At 44.4% G+C, this 22523-nt stretch overlaps 1 protein-coding gene across 1 annotated transcript in view; it reads right to left on the minus strand.

Annotated features, from left to right (window-relative positions):
* Positions 1–22523, minus strand: part of TRPV1 (transient receptor potential cation channel subfamily V member 1) — a 165772-nt gene that overhangs the window by 130347 nt on the left and 12902 nt on the right. The window contains exon 2 of the mRNA XM_075594144.1: positions 6981–7150. Coding sequence (XP_075450259.1) covers positions 6981–7150 — 170 coding nt within the window. The remainder of the gene's footprint in view (positions 1–6980; positions 7151–22523) is intronic.

Raw genomic sequence — 22523 nt, forward strand, 5'->3', positions numbered from 1 at the left:
AAAAGAGATATTGGCCTGTAGTTTGAGACAGTGTTTTTTTGTCCCCACTTTTGAAGATTGGGACAAACTCTGGTAGTTTCCCAGGTCTTAGGGATATGGCCTGCAGTCAGGATAGAATTAATTATGGAAGCAAGTGGTATGGCAAGGGATGAGGCCCTAAAGTTTCAGGAACTTAGATTGTATCAAAGTCAGGTTCACATTGGCTACTTAGTTTTAATTTGAGGAACATTAATAGGGAATGAAAAAAGAAAAAAGTGCGCAACCAAAGTTATATAAAGTGACGTGATGAATAATATTAAATTACGTGACCTTGAACAGAGCGTATGCAGCTGCGATGAGGGGGGGGCTCAGGAACCCCCTAGAACTAATAGAGAAAAACAGAAAAGACACAGCGCAAATCGCTCATAGTGTGATAAAAAATATATTGAAATAAACAACAAAAGGTGAGTATTAAGCGTACATCAATAAAGTGTAAAACAATCAGTTTCGGGATATTGTTACCCAAACGCCACAGGAGACCGGAACAGATGTCCTCGCATGGATTTGGACACTGGTGCCTCTGGTACACAGTCCTGTTGGGGTAAGTAGGGAGCCTTTGAAAGTTCTACTCCAAGACACGGATCACACGTGTGCTGCTGTCCCATGCAGTGCTCTTGGGCAAAGCGGAGCTCCACGCCAGCTAGATTCTCTCTCTCCCCTCCGTGCAGAACACTTCCGGGTTGGTGACGTCACCGCGGGAGAAAACGCCGAGTTTGGCGCCGTTTTTGCTGGGGCTGCTCGCGTGATGGGGTAATAGTTAGAGATAAGACTCTTGGCAGAGTCTTATCTCTAACTACTACCCCATCACGCGAGCAGCCCCAGCAAAAACGGCGCCAAACTCGGCGTTTTCTCCCGCGGTGACGTCACCAACCCGGAAGTGTTCTGCACGGAGGGGAGAGAGAGAATCTAGCTGGCGTGGAGCTCCGCTTTGCCCAAGAGCACTGCATGGGACAGCAGCACACGTGTGATCCGTGTCTTGGAGTAGAACTTTCAAAGGCTCCCTACTTACCCCAACAGGACTGTGTACCAGAGGCACCAGTGTCCAAATCCATGCGAGGACATCTGTTCCGGTCTCCTGTGGCGTTTGGGTAACAATATCCCGAAACTGATTAATAGGGAATACCTCTGTCTATATGCGGAGGCTAAGACAGGAGTAAACACATTGATATAAGAATTTATTCCTAGGTATAAATTATCTCCCTATGAGACACATATGGGATGACTTGTGACTATCAACAGTCCAAAGGAAAGAATTAAGGACCATGTTAGTGGTAATAAAACAATAAGTTGTATGCAACTAATACATTTTTTGAGTCTCTCTAGGCAAAGTTGAAAGTGCACCTACTCGAGATGGGGTTAATAGTCACATATTCCCTGCGCAAGCATGCTCTTCATCCCAGGTGAAAAAGCCTAAAGTAATCACCAATACAGCAATTAAAGCGGCAGAGTCCTGGACCCAAAGCACATAAAGCTCGTTCCAGCTCCACCAAACGTTCCAGCGCCACCAAAGACCAAAGTCACCTAAAGCACAGTCGCAGCAAGTTAACGTCTTGCCGAGTCAAAACTCTAACCGTTAACCAACGAGGAAACTAAGACACCAGGCTAAGGCCAGGTTTTATCAGAACATTTCATTTTTTCAGAGACTCAATATTTTTATTCTTTAGAGTGTGTTAAGTTAGAAATTTAAGGTGTATGTACAATTGAGCCTTGATGGGAGGATTGGTTTCCTGGAGGCGTGGCTTGTGAAAGCTCTTGTATGTGTTTTGGCAGTACTCTTCACTCTCTATGTATGTGTCGTGTGCAGCAAAACATTGATCCAGAAGTGTGTTGCACCTCCACCGAAAGGAGGGGGTCACCCAGGAGCGTGTGTCAGCCACAAGGAAAGGATCATAAGTCAGCCATGTTGACCATCGCAGACATCGTCTGTTCTGATATTCTGAGTGAATGATGTATACAATGCGTGCAGGGTGAGGATCATGCATTTAGCTCCCACAGATACCAAACCTTCTCAATTCTCAGTAATAGAAGGGTGTGATGATTCTGAAAATATGATGATAGAGATAGATGCAATTTCTTTTATCTAGCAACTGCATATCCAAAGAATGGTTGCTTGCATAAAATAAGTTTTTAGTATTATGTGTATAATTTCTGTATTTTTCCAATTTTTTAAGGGAACCTCTTTAAAGGGTGTATCAGACACTAGGAACAAGAATCAATTTATGGGTCAAGTGTCTCCACCAACCAATGAAACCTGTGTAAAAAAATGTATGTTTAGTTAGATAACAATTTACAGGAAGGATGTGGCCTTAATTTTGCAGTTTTTAATTTCATCATTAAACCAAGAACAGGTTCAGATTAGGCTTATGGCCTTACAAAACAGAATTGCTTTAGACTATGTTTTAGCTTCAAAAGGAGGGGTATGTGTCCTAATTGAGGAACAATGTTGTGTTTTTATTCCAGATCAGTGTAGCAATGTGCAGCATGAACTAGATGAAATACAGGAGATTCAAAAGAGGTTTACAAAGGGAAGTGACAGATTATCACCCTTGGGGTTAGCTGAATGGCTTAGATCACTTGGAGCAAACACTTTTGAATGCTTGGATGTGTTTGGGAGTGTTACTTGTTGTCATATATGTGGGTGTCACATGTTGCAAAGGTATGATCCACAGGTGTGCGACCCCCTCCCCCATTCGGATGCCACTCTTTACAGATGCCAGAAAACAGCAGTCCCTTGAAGAAAGAAGATGCCGACCACAGTTATTCAATTCATCAAAAGACATATGGGCCGCAGTGCCTTACGAGACTATGACAGTGAAGGGCACGCGCCCTTGTCCTCTGAGTTATCCCTGGACTATCATCATGAACTTAATTCTCAAAAGCTATGTTTTAAGAATAAAAAAGGAGGGAGTGACAAAATGAGAATATGACGTAAGGGGTGGGGTCTGACATAACAGCACTGGGATCTATGCAACCATTTTAAGTCAGCATCCATCTTAGGTTTTGTCTGAGTGAACGGGTTATGAGATGGACGTTTTTGAATGAGGTTTTTGCTTTCAACTTTCAAGTGCGAATAAACCAAGCAGCTAACTGACAAAACCTTGAAAATGAGGGCTAAGTGCCAATGTTATGAAAATACGAGATAGGCACTGTCCGAGAGGTGGGGGCTTTTGAGGTTCTGTATGTAGAGAAAAGGTCACCAGCTTAATAAAGTATTATTGCTGAATCATCTCATTTAGACATCCCATAATGTCATTAACTCAATGTATTCGTGTGCATAATTTGTTTACCTTTTACGCTTACGTAGTGAAGACACGCAACCTTGTATAGGGGGCGTGGGTTTAGTATTTTGTGTATAAATAAGCCCTGTATGCAACATGTCTTTGGGAGGGTTTTATTTTGAAACTCTCCTCTGCGTGTGCACCACACAAGCAATAAACTTATTTGTCTATTCTGCAAAATATAACCTCAGACTTGTGTTGTTATTCACAAACTTTATCAATTCTTAATATTGATATAAGCTAAATCCACTTTTACTAAGGGGTAGAGTATACTAAGGCAGTGTCTCCAATATGTAACCCCTCTTTTATTTCCCCCAGACTGGTTGTACATATGCTAGGGCGGGGGTCCAAGTCCTACTCCACTATGTGAACAATGTTCTAGGCTGCTGGCGGAGAGCTTGGCGCAGATCAGACAATGACACAACACGTCTTGGAATAACAGACGTGTGTATTTATAGATACTCTAAGAAAAACCTATGGGATCCTCAATAGTGAGGATCATCTACTTTTCACATAACACAGCATATACAATTGTGTGTCGTTGCGTGTTTGTCTTTCAAGGTCTCATCTTACATACGGAGACTGGAGTCCATAATATTGGATAAATACCCTACGATAACATTCCTTCATCCTCAGGGTCACTACTTTTCATGCATCTGGTGGCCAACTGGTGGTAATATTTACCAGAGGAGCAGCTCTCCTGGGAAGTTTTTTTCTTGGCCTGCACCGGCCACAGTTCTTGCAATACTCTCATGACATATGTGGCCAATAGAAATGGTTCTGTTCTAACCCCAGTGTTTTATCGGCTCCCAGATGACCATGGTCATCATGGAGAGAGTGCAACACCACTCAGCGGTATTTGCATACTAGCTACTTCATGACCAAATACTGGGGCTTCATAACAACCCTGAACAATTCTCTGCTCTTTATCACAAGGTTATGCCATTGCTTAACTAGCAGATTGACATCAAGGTTCACCTTCCATACGGAAGAGACACATTTGTTCTTATTCATTGCTACCCACACTTCTCCTATCCCAAGGTAAAGCCTTTGTGCTTCCTTAATGTCTTGTTGATTCAACCTGGGCAGTCCAGTCATAGCTAATACAACTGGATAACTATATGCTGTGGGTATGGTGATGTCGGATATCTTCAGGATGTTGACCACTTCTTCAATGTTAGCTGAAGTCCCTATTCTGGGGTCTCAAATAATTCGGCGAACGCAGCTAACCAACGGTGGCCAATGGCATCCAACTTGGGGGGAAAAAGAATATACATAAACATGTTGTTGTTGGTGTGCGCCAACAATGCTCTATAGAGGTAATCATGCAGTTTGCAACCTTAGTTGGCCAGAATGCTCCTTATATGATACTGTTCCTAATCCTAGGCAGACATCCAGGCATTTGTGAGATGGGCCTTAATGGCTTTTAAGGCCTCTTAACATTTGGAAGTCCACCTGCTCCCAAATTGCTCACTGACTTTATAATAGTCCGGGCTTCTGGTGCCCTGGACAAAGCTGTATCCACTATCTTGGGGGTAGCCTTTTGTTAGGTGGGTCACAGACTGTACTATGGCTGCAAAATTATCCACAAGCCGTCGATAGGACCCGCAGAACCCCAGGAAGAATTTTAACTCAGTAAATTTCAGTATCTCTTCTGCTAACACGTCCTCCTCCTCTATTGTTCTCTCTGTGGGGGTACCGCAGAGCTCTGTTCTGGGACCTCTTCTCTTTTTCTGTACACACTCTCTCTAGGTGACCTAATCACAACTCTTGGGTTTAAATATCCCCTCTATGCTAACGACAATCACATTTACTTTTCAACCCATGACCTTACACCTGCTGTACAGACCAAAGTTTCTGAATGTCTCTCTTCAATATCATCCTGGATGGCCCTACGCTGATTTAAACTTAACGTTACAAAAACCGTGCTCCGCATACTTTCTCCCAAACCTGGCTTTACTATCTCCTTCCACATTACTGTTGGTAGTACTACCATTCACCCAATAGCCCAAGCATGCTGCCTAGGGACCACACTCGACTCCTCTCTCACATTCAAAACGTTTGTAAAACCTGTCGCTTTTTCCTCAACAATATTACAAAGATATGCCCTTTCCTCTGTTGCTCGACTCAGGCCTTCATTCTCTCCCGTTTCGATTACTGCAACCTCCTGATGTCTGGCCTTCCTGCCTCTCACCTGTCTCCTTTACAATCTATCCTAAACGCTGCTGCCAGAATCACTCTACTCTTTCATAAAACTGTCAAAGCGTCTCCCCTGCTCAAATCACTCTCCTGGCTTCCCATCGAATCCCGCATCTCACACTCAATTCTCCTCCTCACTTTTAAAGCTTTACACTCTTCTGCTCCTCCTTAATTTCTCACTATGCTCCATCCCGACTCTTACGTTCTGCTCAAAGATGTCTTCTTTCTACCCCCTTTGTATCAAAAGCCCTCTCCCGCCTTAAACCTTTCCCACTGACTGCCCCACACCTCTGGAATGCCCCTACCCTCAATACCCGACTAGCACCCTCTCTATCCACCTTAAGACACACTTGCTTAGAGAAGCATATGAGAAGCACTATGTAAATAAAGACATACATACAAACAATTGCTTGGGTCTTGGTCAGAATGCAATGGCCTCCAGTTTAGACGGGTCAGTGGAAACTCCATTCTTAGAGATGATATTTCCCAAATAGGTAACTGAGGTTCTTCAGAATTGACACTTGTCCAGGGACAGTTTCAAGCTACTCTCACTCAGTCAATCCAGAACCATCATCAGACACGCCTCCTGTTCCTCTAATGTCTTTCCGAGGACTATTAGGTGACTATGAGCTGATCTAGATACAGTAGTACTTCCAGCAGGTTCATGTCCCCACCCACCTATTCCATCAGCCTCTGAAATGTGGCAGGTCCTCCTGACACTTCTTCAGGTATACGTTCAAATAGAATACCAAAGGGCATATGAAGGCCATCTTCTCCTTGTTCCTTCATGCATGGGGATCTGGTAGTAACCACTGAGGCCTCCTGAGGAAGCTGAGTGTATCAGCGAAACATCAAGCTATATGTGTACTATGGTGCAAAGAGGCAGTGGTAGAATCTCTGGCAAATTAAACAAGTTTGATTCAGCATGCAACACAAAGCATAGTACTCGAGTGTCACTTCATAGCCGTCTGAAAGCAGTAACATCATGCTGATATACTGCTTTATGTAGGGCTCCAGGGCGTGCACTTATTAGGGAAGCCAGCACACTTGATTCTGAGCAGTGAGCCTGCAGACTAAGGAAATTCAGACTTTTTTTAGACGTGTTCTGTCTCTATGGCAGAGGGACAGGATTCATTTGCCTGTCACATTGCTGTGTATGGGACAGACATTAACTCCAATACAACTCTGTATTAGCAAACCTATTCTACTTATTCCTACACCTTTTTCCTCTCTTTCTGATATGCACGTGCTACTATTGTACCACTGTTTTGGTGGAACTTCTTGCAATGTTTGCGTTTATGCTTTCTGCACTATATCTTTATACACTTGAAGTACCGCTGTATTAACTACGGTTGTATCCAATAAATGAGAACACTATCAGTGCTACATATGACTGAAGAAATAATTAAATTAACATGACAATGAAACATTATTTTCTCACAAGGTAAAAAAATAGCTGATTACCTTTGAATTCATGGTTGGTGAGACGCTTCTGAGTTTTGAGTAGATACACCAGAAGATCATCCAGCTCGTCACAGTCACCATAAGCAGCAGCATCAAAGATCCTCCTCTGGTCATAAAGCTTAAAATTTCTGTCCTTGCAACTGGTTGTGGATTCTACTGATGTACTTTGCCTGTCACACGTGTACAAATAATGGTGATTAAACCGACTTTTTGCTACCTGGTCATGTCATACATCGATGGAAAGCTCAAAATATTGCCCACATCCTTTTTTCTTTTTCCTTACTTAATCACTGTTACATTTGTTACATATTGAACTCAACCCAGGAACCCTTTCTTCATCTCTGCCCCATACCCTGGATAATGCCCCTTTCAAATTCCAAAAAGGGGTCTGTTGCAGGGTACATGCAACCACACGCGGGTTTTCTTGATAAGGCTTATTTATTGAGCCTTCAAAATTACAGCACACAAAAACAAAACAGCTTCTTGTCAGCATACAAAAACAAAATAGCTTCTCTTCAGCATAGAAAAACAAGACAGCTTCTTTTTAGCATGCAGGACACAGACAGTTCATCAAATATGTACTTTGAAAACAGACCTTGTAGAAGTAATCTGACTTCAGCATTTCACTCCTGTCTCCTGACCAGCTAGGCTGCATGTGTGTACAGCCTGAGGGTTTTAAAACACCTTGATTATGCAGCTGGGACCACTCTAATTGTCAGGAGCTTCCCAGCTGAAAATTAACTTCGTCACTGCTGCACTGCATACCTACACATACGTCTGCCAGGCATATAGCTGGTGACGTTCATTCACCCTGTCACATTCCTCCCCTGTTAGTGTGTGGCTGGGGCAACGCATGGCTGAAGCCCGACCATCCACCCCTTCTCTAGAAAAGAAATCAGCATTGGCATTTTCTTTTCCAGGCCTGTGCTGAATCTCAAACGAGAAGGGTTGGAGGGCCATATACCACCTGGTCAGCCTAGCATTGGCGTCTTTCATGGTATTTAACCATTTTATTGGAGCATGGTCTGTTACAAATGTAAAATGGACTCCCGCCAGGTAGTGCATCAAGGCCTCGATTGCCCAGTTTACTGCGAGACACTCCTTCTCAATTACTGAGTAGTTTTTTTCCCTTGGGAACAATTTCCTACTCAGAAAAAGAATCGGATGTTCCACTCCCTGAAACTGTTGCGAGAGCACTGCCCCTAGCTCTATCTCTGAGGCATCGGTTTGTACAATAAAAGGCTTATCGAAGTCTGGGCTTCTAAGGGCGGGACCCCTTGATAGACACCTTTTAACATTCTCAAAGGCTCTCTGGCACTCCCTTGACCATGTGAAAAGGAAACTTTTCAAGGAGTGGCGCTCTAAAATATACCAAAGTGTACAAATGCTTAATTATGCAGTGATAATAGTAAATAGTGATACTTATACAAACACATATGTGGAAATGCTGCTATAACCCGGTGCAGGATTGCTCTTCCAATCCTCGTGGTAAGTGGTATAGGTGTAGGTCATCAGGAAGCGCAAAAATATGTGGAAACAGAACAATAGAATGATGGTGCAATATTGTAAAACAACAGTGACAAAAATGTAGTGTCAGGTCTATCTGCAAAGCACTCACAAACGTGAGAAGATGTGGAGCACGTAATGGTATCTTTGGGTGCTATATAGCCACAGAGCTATCAGGAAGTCAATCTTCACCATATGGCTACAGGCTTCAAAGGACCTTGGTGTAAATAAAACCGGACATAGTGCAGACTGTATACAAATTTATAAAAGTTAAGTGAAATACAATGCACTCACATGATTCAAGGTTTAAAAAAGCATTCAGATCACACGCAGTGGATCTCAGCAGCCGGATGAGTGATGTCTCTAGTATCCCTCTGGTGTAGCGTGCGTGTCACGGATGCGTCTCACCGAAGACCGGAAGTGACGTCATCCGCTCCCAGGGTTCCGGCCAGTGTAGTAAACGTCACTCTACGCGTTTCACCTACCTACTGATGAAACCGCGTATTTTTGCGCTTCCTGATGACCTACACCTATACCACTCCCTTGACCATACCTCTTGTGTAGGGGCACACTTTTTTGTGAGGTCTGTTAGTGGCGCTGTAACTTCCGAGTAGTTGGGGATGAACCTCCAATAGTACCCTGCTAAACCCAACACGGAGCGTACCTGTGTTTTTGTTCAGGGGGTCGGAACTTCTTTCAGGGCAGCTACCTTATCGGCTAGTGGACTTACTTTTCCACCACCCACTGCATACCCCAGGTATTTGGTTTCCGCCTTACCTAAGGCACATTTCTTAGGGTTGGCTGTGCGCCCTGCCTCTCTTAGCGACTTGAGGACCGCTTTCAGCCTATTTAGATGGGTCCGCCAGTGTTTACTATAAATAACAATGTCATTTAGATAGGCCCCGGCATAAGCCCTATGAGGTCTCAGTACTTTATCCATGAGCCTCTGAAATGTGGCTGGGGCTCCATGCAGTCCAAATGGCATTGTCACAAACTGGTATAAACCCATGGGAGTGGCAAAGACTGTTTTGCACTTGGACTTTTCCTCTAAAGGTATTTGCCAGTATCCTTTTGTTAAGTCCAGCGTGGATATATATTCCGCGTTACCAAGGGCGTCAATTAACTCGTCCACCCTTGGCATCGGATATGCGTCAAACTTGGATACCGCATTGACCTTTCGGAGGTCCACACAAAATCTTACCTTCCCATCGGGTTTAGGGACCATAATTAGTGGACTACACCACTCACTGTATGATTCCTCAATCACGCCTAAATGTAACATTTTTTTGTTCCTCCTTTTCTACCAGGGCCTTGCGGCTTTCAGGCAACCCTACCACATGCAGCACCTATAACCTGAGATCAGACTCCAAAAGACTGTTCATGGTCCCAAGGCTCAACAAAGTATCCTCCTTCTCTTACCGTGCACCCCAAAACTGGAACAACCTACCAGAGACTCTTACATCCACCACCAGTCTAAATTCTTTCAAATCTAAGTTTGTCACACATTTTAATCTGGTCTGTAACTGTTTCATACGCCCATAATACAAATTATCTTTAACTGTGCATGCAATGTCTTGTATATAATGTATACCCTGCTCATTATGTAACTGTATTTGTAAACATGTATTATTTGTCTTAACTCTGTGCCCAGGACATACTTGAAAATGAGAGGTAACTCTCAATGTATTACTTCCTGGTAAAATATTTTTATAAATAAAAAAAATAAAAAATAAAAACCTGTAAGGACGAGAACGTACTTTTACCCCAGGTGCTGTCTCTATCACATGGGAAACTAAATTAGTTTGCCCTGGTAAATCAGAAAAAACATCATTGAATTGTGTAACCATTTCTAAGAAGTCCCCTTTTTGTTCAGAGGACAACTGTCTACCCATTGGGATTTTATCGTCACCCACGATGTTCTCCCGTGGGGGCTGAGGACCCAGGTCCGTTTCGTCCTCCACCGGGTGGATGAATAGAGACCGCTGCACCTTCCAGGGTTTCAGCAAGTTCACATGGTAAATTTGTTTACCCTTCCTGGACCCTGGTTGAGCGATCTCGTAATCCACATCACGTGTGCGGTGTAGGACTTCGAATGGGCCCTGTCATTTGGCTAGGATTTTGCTCTCACAACTGGGTAACAACAACATCAGCTGCACAAGAATTATAAAACATACAGAACACCTACAAGCTCAAATTGAACCCCCAAAATACCCACAACATATATATAAGCATATAAGTTTCACAGAGGAGTGCTACTGAGCATGGCAATTTATATTTAAAACCAGAGACATACAGTAACATAAAACACAGACAAAGCTCAGTGCACATCCAGAAAAACTTATATACGGTACAGTGCCTAAATATACATGTATAAATAACTAATAAATAAAATGGTCTTTTAGTTTAACATTTTGGCCAAATTGTTGTAAGCCCTTGAGCCAAACTTCACGGCAGACCACGTTCAAGGGTCCCTACACTAATATAAATTCTTAATAACCTGTGCATTGCCAGGAAGAATGATTTATAATAAATCTGTCAATATAAGTTGCAAAAGTTCTAAGTCTGATTGAAGCTTTTATTAACCTGTACATTACCAGGAAAAGCACTCTGTAATAGATTTGTCACAATCACACTGCATGCAGGCAAGTTCCCCTGATAGTGGGAGATGCCATGGAGTGAGCTTTAAACCATTTAAATGTGGGAGGGAGTGAGCTTCAATTGGATAGGAGGTTGCCACCCTCCAACACAGCCAAGACTAGCTGCACAAGAATTATAAAACATACAGAACACCTACAAGCTCAAATTGAACCCCCAAAATACCCACAACATATATATAAGCATATAAGTTTCACAGAGGTGGCAACCTCCTATCCAATTGAAGCTCACTCCCTCCCACATTTAAATGGTTTAAAGCTCACTCCATGGCATCTATCACTATCAGGGGAACTTGCCTGCATGCAGTGTGATTGTGACAAATCTATTACAGAGTGCTTTTCCTGGTAATGTACAGGTTAATAAAAGCTTCAATCAGACTTAGAACTTTTGCAACTTATATTGACAGATTTATTATAAATCATTCTTCCTGGCAATGCACAGGTTATTAAGAATTTATATTAGTGTAGGGACCCTTGAACGTGGTCTGCCGTGAAGTTTGGCTCAAGGGCTTACAACAATTTGGCCAAAATGTTAAACTAAAAGACCATTTTATTTATTAGTTATTTATACATGTATATTTAGGCACTGTACCGTATATAAGTTTTTCTGGATGTGCACTGAGCTTTGTCTGTGTTTTATGTTATGTCTCTGGTTTTAAATATAAATTGCCATGCTCAGTAGCACTCCTCTGTGAAACTTATATGCTTATATATATGTTGTGGGTATTTTGGGGGTTCAATTTGAGCTTGTAGGTGTTCTGTATGTTTTATAATTCTTGTGCAGCTAGTCTTGGCTGTGTTGGAGGGTGGCAACCTCCTATCCAATTGAAGCTCACTCCCTCCCACATTTAAATGGTTTAAAGCTCACTCCATGGCATCTCCCACTATCAGGGGAACTTGCCTGCATGCAGTGTGATTGTGACAAATCTATTACAGAGTGCTTTTCCTGGTAATGTACAGGTTAATAAAAGCTTCAATCAGACTTAGAACTTTTGCAACTTATATTGACAGATTTATTATAAATCATTCTTCCTGGCAATGCACAGGTTATTAAGAATTTATATTAGTGTAGGGACCCTTGAACGTGGTCTGCCGTGAAGTTTGGCTCAAGGGCTTACAACAATTTGGCCAAAATGTTAAACTAAAAGACCATTTTATTTATTAGTTATTTATACATGTATATTTAGGCACTGTACCGTATATAAGTTTTTCTGGATGTGCACTGAGCTTTGTCTGTGTTTTATGTTACTGTATGTCTCTGGTTTTAAATATAAATTGCCATGCTCAGTAGCACTCCTCTGTGAAACTTATATGCTTATATATATGTTGTGGGTATTTTGGGGGTTCAATTTGAGCTTGTAGGTGTTCTGTATGTTTTATAATTCTTGTGCAGCTAGTCTTGGCTGTGTTGGAGGGTGGCAACCTCCTATCCAATTGAAGCTCACTCCCTCCCACATTTAAATGGTTTAAAGCTCACTCCATGGCATCTCCCACTATCAGGGGAACTTGCCTGCATGCAGTGTGATTGTGACAAATCTATTACAGAGTGCTTTTCCTGGTAATGTACAGGTTAATAAAAGCTTCAATCAGACTTAGAACTTTTGCAACTTATATTGACAGATTTATTATAAATCATTCTTCCTGGCAATGCACAGGTTATTAAGAATTTATATTAGTGTAGGGACCCTTGAACGTGGTCTGCCGTGAAGTTTGGCTCAAGGGCTTACAACAATTTGGCCAAAATGTTAAACTAAAAGACCATTTTATTTATTAGTTATTTATACATGTATATTTAGGCACTGTACCGTATATAAGTTTTTCTGGATGTGCACTGAGCTTTGTCTGTGTTTTATGTTATGTCTCTGGTTTTAAATAACAACAACATCACCTGATCTCCTGGGTGACTCTCATACGAGCATTTTGATGTAATGTCTCTCCTAACTGTCCTGGGCTGATCTAAGATTCTCCCTAGCAAAATGGCCGACCACATCTAGGCGCTTCCTAAGGTCCAATACATATTGCAGGGTATTCTTAGAAGGGGACCGCTGTTCCTCCCAGGACTCCTTTAGGAGTCTAGGATACCCCGGGGTTGGCGGCCATACAGCAGTTCAAATGGAGAGAATCCCGTGGAGGCCTGGGGAACTTCCCGCACTGCAAACAGCAGAAAAGGGAGAAGTTCATCCCAGACTCTCTTCTCTGAATCTACAAATTTTCTCAGCATCCCTTTTAGAGTTCGGTTAAATCTTTCCACCAATCCGTCAGTCTGTGGATGGTAGACCGATGTCCGAACAGACTTGACCTCTAGTAATTTTAAGACATCCTGCATCAGTTTAGCCATAAAATTTGTACCTTGGTCTGTCAACTAACCTGAGGAAGTCCAACCCGTGAGAACAGCTCCAACAACTTGTTGGCTACTTGCTTTGCCGTTGCTGTTCTTAGGGGGAACGCCTCAGGATATCTTGTTGTATAGTCAACTATTACAAGAATAAACCTGTGTCCTTTCGCAGAAGGTTCTAGAGGTCCTACCAAGTCTACCCCAATCCTCTCAAAGGGAACTGACACCAAGGGTAGAGGAACCAAAGGGGCTGGTTTTTGTCCCTTCGGACTAGTTAGCTGGCACTCCGGACATGCCGCACATAACTTAGCAATATAACTATGCATCCCTGGCCAATAGAATCGGGACGAAATACGGTCCAATGTTTTATCCCTACCAAGGTGACCACCCCAAGGGACAGCATGGGCTAGAGTGAACACAGATTTAACAAACGCCTTGGGGACCAATATCTGTCTGGTGACCTCCCCTGTTTGTGTCTGCCTATTCACCCTATACAGGTGTAACCCATCTTCCCCCCCCCCCCCACGCCCCCGGTCGCAGATCGGACCCCTAGGGTGTAATGAGGGCTGGCTACATGTCTGTGAGTGGTGCATACCTGCTGATAACAGGAGGGCCTGAGTCTCCTGCGATGGTATGGGGGACAACAGGGACAGGCTTCTGGGGTTAGTGCCTTCATCTTCTAGCAACGGTGCAGCGCCTCCATCTCTGGCGAGCCCTATAGGGGTAGGGTGAAATCCTCCCAGAGAAGCCCCGGCAATAGGGCGAGAGATTTCAGTCTCAGTCTCTTGGTAAAAAGTATCAAGTCTCTTTATTGTACAACAGCTCACAGTAGCAGCAGCAGCAGCAGATCATACACAATGGTCTCTTCCTCCTTCCCCTTCTCCCCCAGACTGTACCCCTTCAGGATGGGCTGTCTGGGGCTCTCACTCTCCCTGCCACCACCCCAAGGTGCAGACACTCAGGGTGGGGCTAGCTCTCCCTCACCCTATCGGCTGGGTGAGGGGCATTGGTCCACCATTGTTCTATCAACTCTACTCAGTCTGGCCTGAGCTCCTCCACATGTAGGGCCTGTCTCTCCTGGAACTCATTCCTCCTGATCCCAGGACAGAACTCTCTCCTCTCACTCCCAAGACAGAACTCACTCTAATCACTACTACCACTGACAGGATCAGGCAACTAAATTTAGACAGCCCCACCTCCACCAATCAAGGCAGGGCTTGAAGCGGGGGAAACCCATGATAACTACTGGCAGCCTGCCCTTAGGAGAAAGATATATAGCCCAAATTCTTACCAGGGCTACACTGGATATCATTTGATAATTCAAAATGGGGGAATACTATCACCCCCTGTGCATTCAATATCTGCTCATCAATTTTTACCACTTTATCATACTGTCTAGCAAGGACTGGGTCTTCCCTTTGCCTCTGGCGAAAATCAGGGAGGTATAGGTCTGGTAAATCTCCAGGGCCCATATCCCCCTCCCTCTGGCCATCCCCAGCCATCACTTGTGACTTCTGGATACTAGAATGATCACCTTGAGACCCAGATTTCTGCAACCAGTCCTGTTTGTCAGAGCGTCTTTGCTTCCGAGTCTTTTGAACCCGGTGTCTATTGGGGAAAAGGTCTGCCGAGAAGGGGAACAGTTTACCAGGGTTCTCCTGAGCCATAGAATATGGCTCCTCATGAGAGACTGGAGCCATTAGATCTGAAAAGAAAGTCCAGTCCCGACCGAGCACAATGGGGGCAGGGAGCCAAGGAGCGACTCCTACTTCGAGGTAGGCCTCCTGACCTTTTACCTGTAGCCAGATTTTGACCGTCGGATACCGTTTTACATTGCCGTGTATACATTCTATACTCCAATGGGAGTCAATGGAACACACGTTAGGCGGTAACAGTTCCTGGAAGACCAAAGTTTTCCCAGAGCCTGAATCTACAAGGGCCTGGACGGTTTTACCCCCAATCTGGGCTGGAAGTAGCCAGGACTTGTAATTTTCTCTAGTAAAGGCCGAGGCGACGGTCCTGCTGAAGGAACAATCCACCTGTGGACAGTCCACATGCCGTTGGCCATGTTCTCCGCAGGTGGAACATGGAGAGGGTTCCCTTGCAGGAGGATGCCGCGGAAAGTGCTCTGCTGGACCGGATACTGGAGACCAGGCATCTGGTGGGTCCTGTGGGCGACGTCCTTGGAAGTTCCTCTCATTTGGTGACAAGCCAACATCAGGAAGTGGATGAGGGTCTCGGCGGTGCCCGGCATTTGGACCTGTCCCTTGTTGGAAGGAGTGCTCTTTTTGTGGCACTTGGCAGTTGCATATGGAGGGGCCGTAGTTTCCCCGTTGGTCCGGTCTCCCTCTTTGGGTGTCTGCAAGCGCCGGTAAAGCCGGATCCGTCGGGTCCAAGACACTCGCCTGGTCCTCAGCCCCAAGGACGTTCTCAACGAGTCGGACCGCCAAAGCTAGGGTATCAGCAGCATGGTGTTTTACCCAAGAGCGTGCGGAAGGGGTTATTACTTGTAGGAATTGTTCCAACACAACTTGTTCAAGAACAGTCTCCTAAGTGTGTTGCTCAGGTTGTATCCAGCGGTTACACAAGTCCAATAACCACTGAGCTAGGACCCAGGGTCTCATCTTAGAGGTGTACTTCAGGTTCTGGAACTGCTGCCGGTAGGTCTCTGGGGTCAGACCTAAGCGATCCAGTATGGCGGCTTTTACTTGTTTGTAATCCATTGCCTAGTCTGCTGGGAGGCCCTGATATGCGGCCTGGGCTTCTCCTTTAAGGAGTGGGGTCAAAGTGATTGTCCAGCGGTCTGCAGACCAGCCCTGGGCTTCGGCAACCCTTTCAAAAGTCAGTAGAAAAGCCTCTGGATCCTTGTTCGGAGCCATTTTCCTCAGGAGGACCGGGGGTTTGTTCGCAAGTTCTGGATTGACAGAACCCTGGAATTGGGTCAGCAGCCTGGCCATCCACTCATCCTATGCTGCCTGCTGCTGGATTAGGAGCTGGGTTGCTGCAATAGTCTTTCATCTCTCTCTGCCTGTAGTTGGGCCTGCACGCACAGAAACTCTTTTTAAAAAAATTCCATTTTTTTTTTCATTTTTGTGTGTGTGGCCCTTCAACTGCAGGGGCCTCTCAACATCCCGGCACTTCTGAGACCATATGTTGCAGGGTACATGCAACCACACATGGGTTTTCTTGGTAAGGCTTATTTATTGAGCCTTAAAAATTACAGCACACAAAAACAAAACAGCTTCTTGTCAGCATACAAAAACAAAATAGCTTTCTTCGGCATAGAAAAACAAGACAGCTTCTTTTTAGTATTGAGAACACAGACAGTTCATCAAATATGTACTTTGAAAACAGACCTTGTAGCAGTAATCTGACTTCAGCATTTCACTCCTGTCTCCTGACCAGCTAGCCTGCATGTTTGTACAGCCTGGGGTGATTTTAAAACACCTTGATTATGCAACTGGGACAACTCTAATTGTCAGGAGCTTCCCAGCTGAAAATGAACCTCGTCACTGCTGCACTGCATACCTACACATACGTCTGCCAGGCATATAGCTGGTGACGTTCATTCACCCTGTCACAGGGTCTCTCTTGCTCATATAAATATTCAAAGTCTGCTGCCCCAATTGGATGAACTAAGGGCATGGTGCCTTTTGCACGAGCCTAAAGCCTCACTGAAAGATGGCTAACTTCTAAAAACCTGGTTTCAACTATTGCCATTCAGGGATACTCAGAAAAGATAGGTCAAAGAGAGGAGGAGGAAGATGGGTGTTATTTTGTATTGAAGACTGCTTACAATTTATGCTTCTAAATTGGCCCCCAGCCAATGTCAAATTTCTCATTAGGCCTGTTAGTCCTGGGCCTAAGGCGTCAACATTTTGGGGCAGCAAACATATCCGCCCCTGTTTGCATTTGCCGTGGTCTCGGGCCTATCAGACCTAATGGGAAGGGACTTATTTACCTGTGCCGGCTGCCTCCATTCTGCCGCCCTGCTCCTCCTTCAAAATCAAGTGTTAAATGATGCCGCGGACGTCGCAACCGATGTCACACGGCATCTCGTTGCCATGACATCTCAAATAATCAGATTGAAGTACATGTTCAAGGCCAGTGAGGCTAGGGCAATGTGCATATAGGATTGTGTCATCCGCATACATGTGTATTGAAGCTGCCTTACAAGCTGTAAGTAGATCATTGATGAAGACTGAGAAGAGTACGTGCCCTAGGACAGAGCCTTGCGGGACACAGTAGGTTAGAGGGGTTAGAGCTAGTGCTCGACATAGACACATGAGATCTGCCTGATGGGTAGGAATGAAACCAGTTTAAAGCATGTTTCCCTATTCTAGAGAACTGAAGTTTGTTTAGCAAGATAGCGTGAACAACAGTATCAAAAGCCTTTGCAAAATCTAGGAATATTGCACCAATAAGTTGTTCCAGTTCCATTCCACACTGGATTTCATTTCAAACTTTTAGGAGGGTAGTTACTGTGGAGTGTTTGGGGCGAAAGCCAGATTGGAATTGGCTAGGAAAATTTGTCTTGGTATAGTAATCGCTTAACTGGGAGTGAACACATTTTTCCATGACTTTGGATAGGATTGGGAGATGAGAGATTGGCCTGTAGTTTGAGACAGTGTTTTTGTCCCCATTTTTGAAGATTGGGACAACTCTGGCAGTTTTCCAGGTCTTAGGGATACGGCCTGCAGTCAGGATAGAGTGGACTAGGGAAGCAAGCGGTTTGGAAATAGCTGGGGCACCAAGTCGTAGGAACTTTGATTGCAGTAAGTCAGGTCCACATTGGCTGCTCAGTTTAAATTTGAGGAGCACTTGTGTAATCTCCTCTTCAGAAACTGGAACAAATTGAAAATTGTGGGCAGTGTTCGGAGAGGGTGGGTCTATAGGTGTACATCCAGATTAGGCTTCGTGTTTGTAGTTTGGGTTGCATTTTGCTAATAAGTTAGTAGCACACCCCACAAAGTATTCATTGAATGCATTTGCAATGTCAGTGGCATTTGTCAGAGTAATTTCATCCTTAATGATATTACATGGTTGTTGATGGATAGAAAGCTGGAATATATTGTTAATGACTTTCCAGAAGTTGCTGATTTTATGTGTTCTGGTGAAGATTGTCAGAGTAATATTAGGCTTTCGCGTGCCTTGTTTGCCTTGTGCACATGCTTCGCAGGCATCTGTAGTTATTAAGATCCTTGATAGTGCAAGTTACTTTGTAGCTTTTCCACAAGGCATCCCTAAAGTTGTAGAGTGCTATAAGGTCAGATGTAACCCATGGAAGGAGAGCCCCCCATACTCTTATTCTGCGAAGTCGAGCATAGGTATCATAGAGTTTTAAGAACTCTGATTGGAAATAATTGAGTGCAAAATCGAGGTCAGGTATTAAGTCGATTCTGTACCAAGGGCAGTTGGTAAGATCGGCTAGAAACTGTTGTGGGTTAAAGTTTCCAAATGTTCTAGTGAGTAGAACTTTAGGACTTGATTGGGGTGATCTGATTTTCCTTACACAGTACATTATTGCATGGTCACTGAAAATGTCAGGAAGAATGCCAGAGGATTGGATTCTGCTGGGACTAGAGGAGGGAGTCCATTCTAGCAAGGAATGGTTGTGAGATTTCAGCATTGTCCTTGTGGGTTGGGAAATTAGTTGGGTTAGCTTAAGTGACTTGAGTTGTATCTAGATTTTGTTCTTTTTAGAGTCAAGCCAATTGTAGTAGAAATCCCCAGGAACTACCAGCTCACACTTCTCGTTCAGAGAGGAAATTGAGTCAGGAAACTGGGTGATATCAGTCAGTGATTATAGTGGGGCTTTAGGGGGGCAGCAGATGCCAGCAATAAGAACAGGCTTAGAAAAGGGGAGGCAGATTTTGCCAACTAGGATTTCAAACGTGATGGGCCTGGGAGGAAATTGAGTAGCGTAAATTGTAAGGTGTCTTCAATATAAAATAACACCCCTCCTCCTCTCTTTGACCTATCTTTCCTAGAAATTGAGTATCCCTGAATATGGCAAAATGATTTATGCATAAGGCACCATGCCCTTATGAGAGAAAACGTCAACAAAAATATCAAAGACAATGCACTCAAAATACATGGGTTATAGATCATGGCCATGCAGAGTTGCAGATGAACAGCAGTAATAAATCACTAAGGATGTTCCATGTGTGCATCTAAAAGAAGTAATATGCGGTAATTTCGTGAAAAATGAATAAACATCACAATATGATGGATTATAGGCTAAAGCAGTAAAATTCCGGGCATTACTGAAATCCCTGCTCTCTGATTGGTCAGAATTTTTGACAACTTGCCAACTCACATCAAAGCAGAGATGCAGGGACTCGCGCTGAGAAAAAAACCCGGCAAGTTTAAAACTTGACTGCAGCACCTCCGCTCCTCTCCTCACTGAGCACACTGAACACTGCAGCACAAGCAGCCTCTCTCCCTCTCTCACAGCCGCTAGTGCTGCCAGAAGCTGCTGTGTCCCAACTGGTACCTTTGTTGCTTGCAACAAAGTAATATTTCTCACCACATCTATTGCCTGTGCTACTGTAAGGTAATTTATATTTCTTTTTATTTAGTTGTACTTAATATCACAGTCCCCCCACTTCTCTCCCCCTTCTATCCCACATCCCCCCTCCACCCACCTCTCCCCCTCCATTCCCCCCACTTATCCCCTCACCTCTCTCTTTTCTCCCCTCACCTCTCTCCCCCCTCACCACTCTCCCCCCCTCACCTCTCTCTCTCCCCCCTCACCTCTCTCTTCCCTCATCCCCTCTCTTCCCCCCCTCACCTCTCTCTTCCCCCCTCAGCTCTCTCTCTCCCCCCTACCTCTCTCTCTCCCCCTACCTCTCTCTCTCCCCCCTCACGTCCCTCTTCTCCCCCCTCACCTCCCTCTTCCCCCCCCTCACCCCCCTCTTCCCCCCTCACCCTCCCTCTTCCCCCCTCACCTCCCACTTACCCCCCTCACCTCCCTCTTACCCCCCTCACCTCCCTCTTACCCCCCTCACCTCCCTCTTTCTCCCCCTCACATCTCTCTTTCCCCCCTCACCTCCCTCTTCCCCCCTCACCTCCCTCTTCCCCCCTCACCTCTCTCCCCCCCACCACTTCTCTCTTCCCCCTCCGTCACTTCTCTCTTTCCCCCTTCCTTCACCTCTCTCTCCCCCCCTTCTTCACCTCTCTCCCCCCCTCCTTCACTTCTCTCTTTCCCCCTTCCTTCACCTCTCTCTCTCCCCCCCTTCTTCACCTCTCTCCCCCCCTCCTTCACCTCTCTCCCCCCTACTTCACCTCTCTCCCCCCCCTCCTTCACCTCTCTCCCCCCCCTCCTTCACCTCTCTCTCTCCCCCCCTTCTTCACCTCTCTCCCCCCCCTCCTTCACCTCTCTCCCCCCCTACACATCTCTTCCCCCGCTAAACCTCTCTCTCCCGCCCCTCAGCCCTCTCATCTTCGACTTTACTTCTTTTTCCTACACAGGTATATACACTGATAAAAATCAATGACTACAAAAATGTATCTTTTTTATGAAAAATTAAAAAAACAAAAAAAAACTACATTTAGCCTATAATAGTAATAATCCCCTCAGAACAGGGCATTACTGGCCAATAATACCCTGGCTGGGTTAAAGTCCCTTGGCTTCACCTCGGGCCTTCAACTCTTCCAGCCAGGGCATTATTGGCCAGTAAAGCCCTGTTCTGAGGGGATTATTACGTAATAACAAAAAATAATAATCTCGTTTATGCCAGAAAAGGAACATACAGTATATGTTATCATTCTTGGGAAAATAGACTAATAAGACCTAGCGCTTCAAACAGACCTTTGACTGTGCTGAAGCAGGGAACCCCATTGGATTTTGCAGCAAATACAACTCTGTTTAAGGTTAATAAAAAAGCAACTACTGTATGAAAAATAATTAGATTTCATCTACAGCTCATCCTACTTAAGGACATTAAAAAGATAAAATATGTTTCCACTTTCCCTTCAATGTATATTGTAAGTTCCTTATTGCATGGCCCTCTGCACCTACTGTAACAGTGTGATAATGTCCTATTTTATTGTGTTTTCTCATAGTCCATTGCACTGCGAAATATGTCAGCACAAATTCAGAGAGATAAACAAAGCAAGTAAGATAATGTCCATATGAACCTCAACAAGACCAAAAGCTTTAAAAGACTATGGGCCTCATGCAGTAAGCGTTGATAAGGGAAATATGGCCATGTTATAGCCAAAATTGGGTTTGAGATTCAGTAAGCGCCGATAAGTGCTTCATATCGCCAGGTTTCGGAGCCGATAATTTGGTTATGGCCAGTCGCCTGCCGATAAGCCTGTTTTCGACACTGATCGCCACTTTTTTAAATCGGCTGGATTCAACAAAAAAAAACAGCTTATCGGGGCTGATCGGCACTACGAAATTGAGATGTTATGGCCGATTTCTCCCGCCAACTAAAGTTGGCAGTTTGGACGGGAGAACGATCGCTAAGGCTGCCGGAACGGCACTTAGAAAAAAAACATCTTCTGTACATCAATGGAAGTCAATGGAGCGGGGACGTATAACAGTATAGTACTGTTTACGTTTCATTGCTCACAATACAAACGTCATTTGCATTACAGTGTGGGGGCATTCCCTGCATTGTGTCACAGCTGATGTGTCTTATTTGCATAACATTCGACTTTTACATGTTTTCAGCATTTGCGGGTCACATTACTCATCATGTGATGATGTGGCAAGGGAAAATACTATACTACACTCTTAAAGGAGAACCTCACATCATATCACACATTTTACTCAACTCAGCGACAATTATTTACATGATGTCACACATGTCACACATGTCACTCATACACAGTATATTCATCTTCCTTTACATTACACAATGCTTGTAATGTGACACGCATCTTTAAACGTTCATGTACATCTGTCTTCTCATGTTTACATATACTTTTGGGTCCTCCCTATTTTCATGACGTCACTTATTGGACGCTCAATCACATTGCATGTTTACATTGTAACCGTTGCATTACAAGCACTTCAACCTAACTTATACACACATG

This window comes from Ascaphus truei, chromosome 3 (assembly GCF_040206685.1).
Source record: "Ascaphus truei isolate aAscTru1 chromosome 3, aAscTru1.hap1, whole genome shotgun sequence".
Classification (NCBI taxonomy): domain Eukaryota; kingdom Metazoa; phylum Chordata; class Amphibia; order Anura; family Ascaphidae; genus Ascaphus; species Ascaphus truei.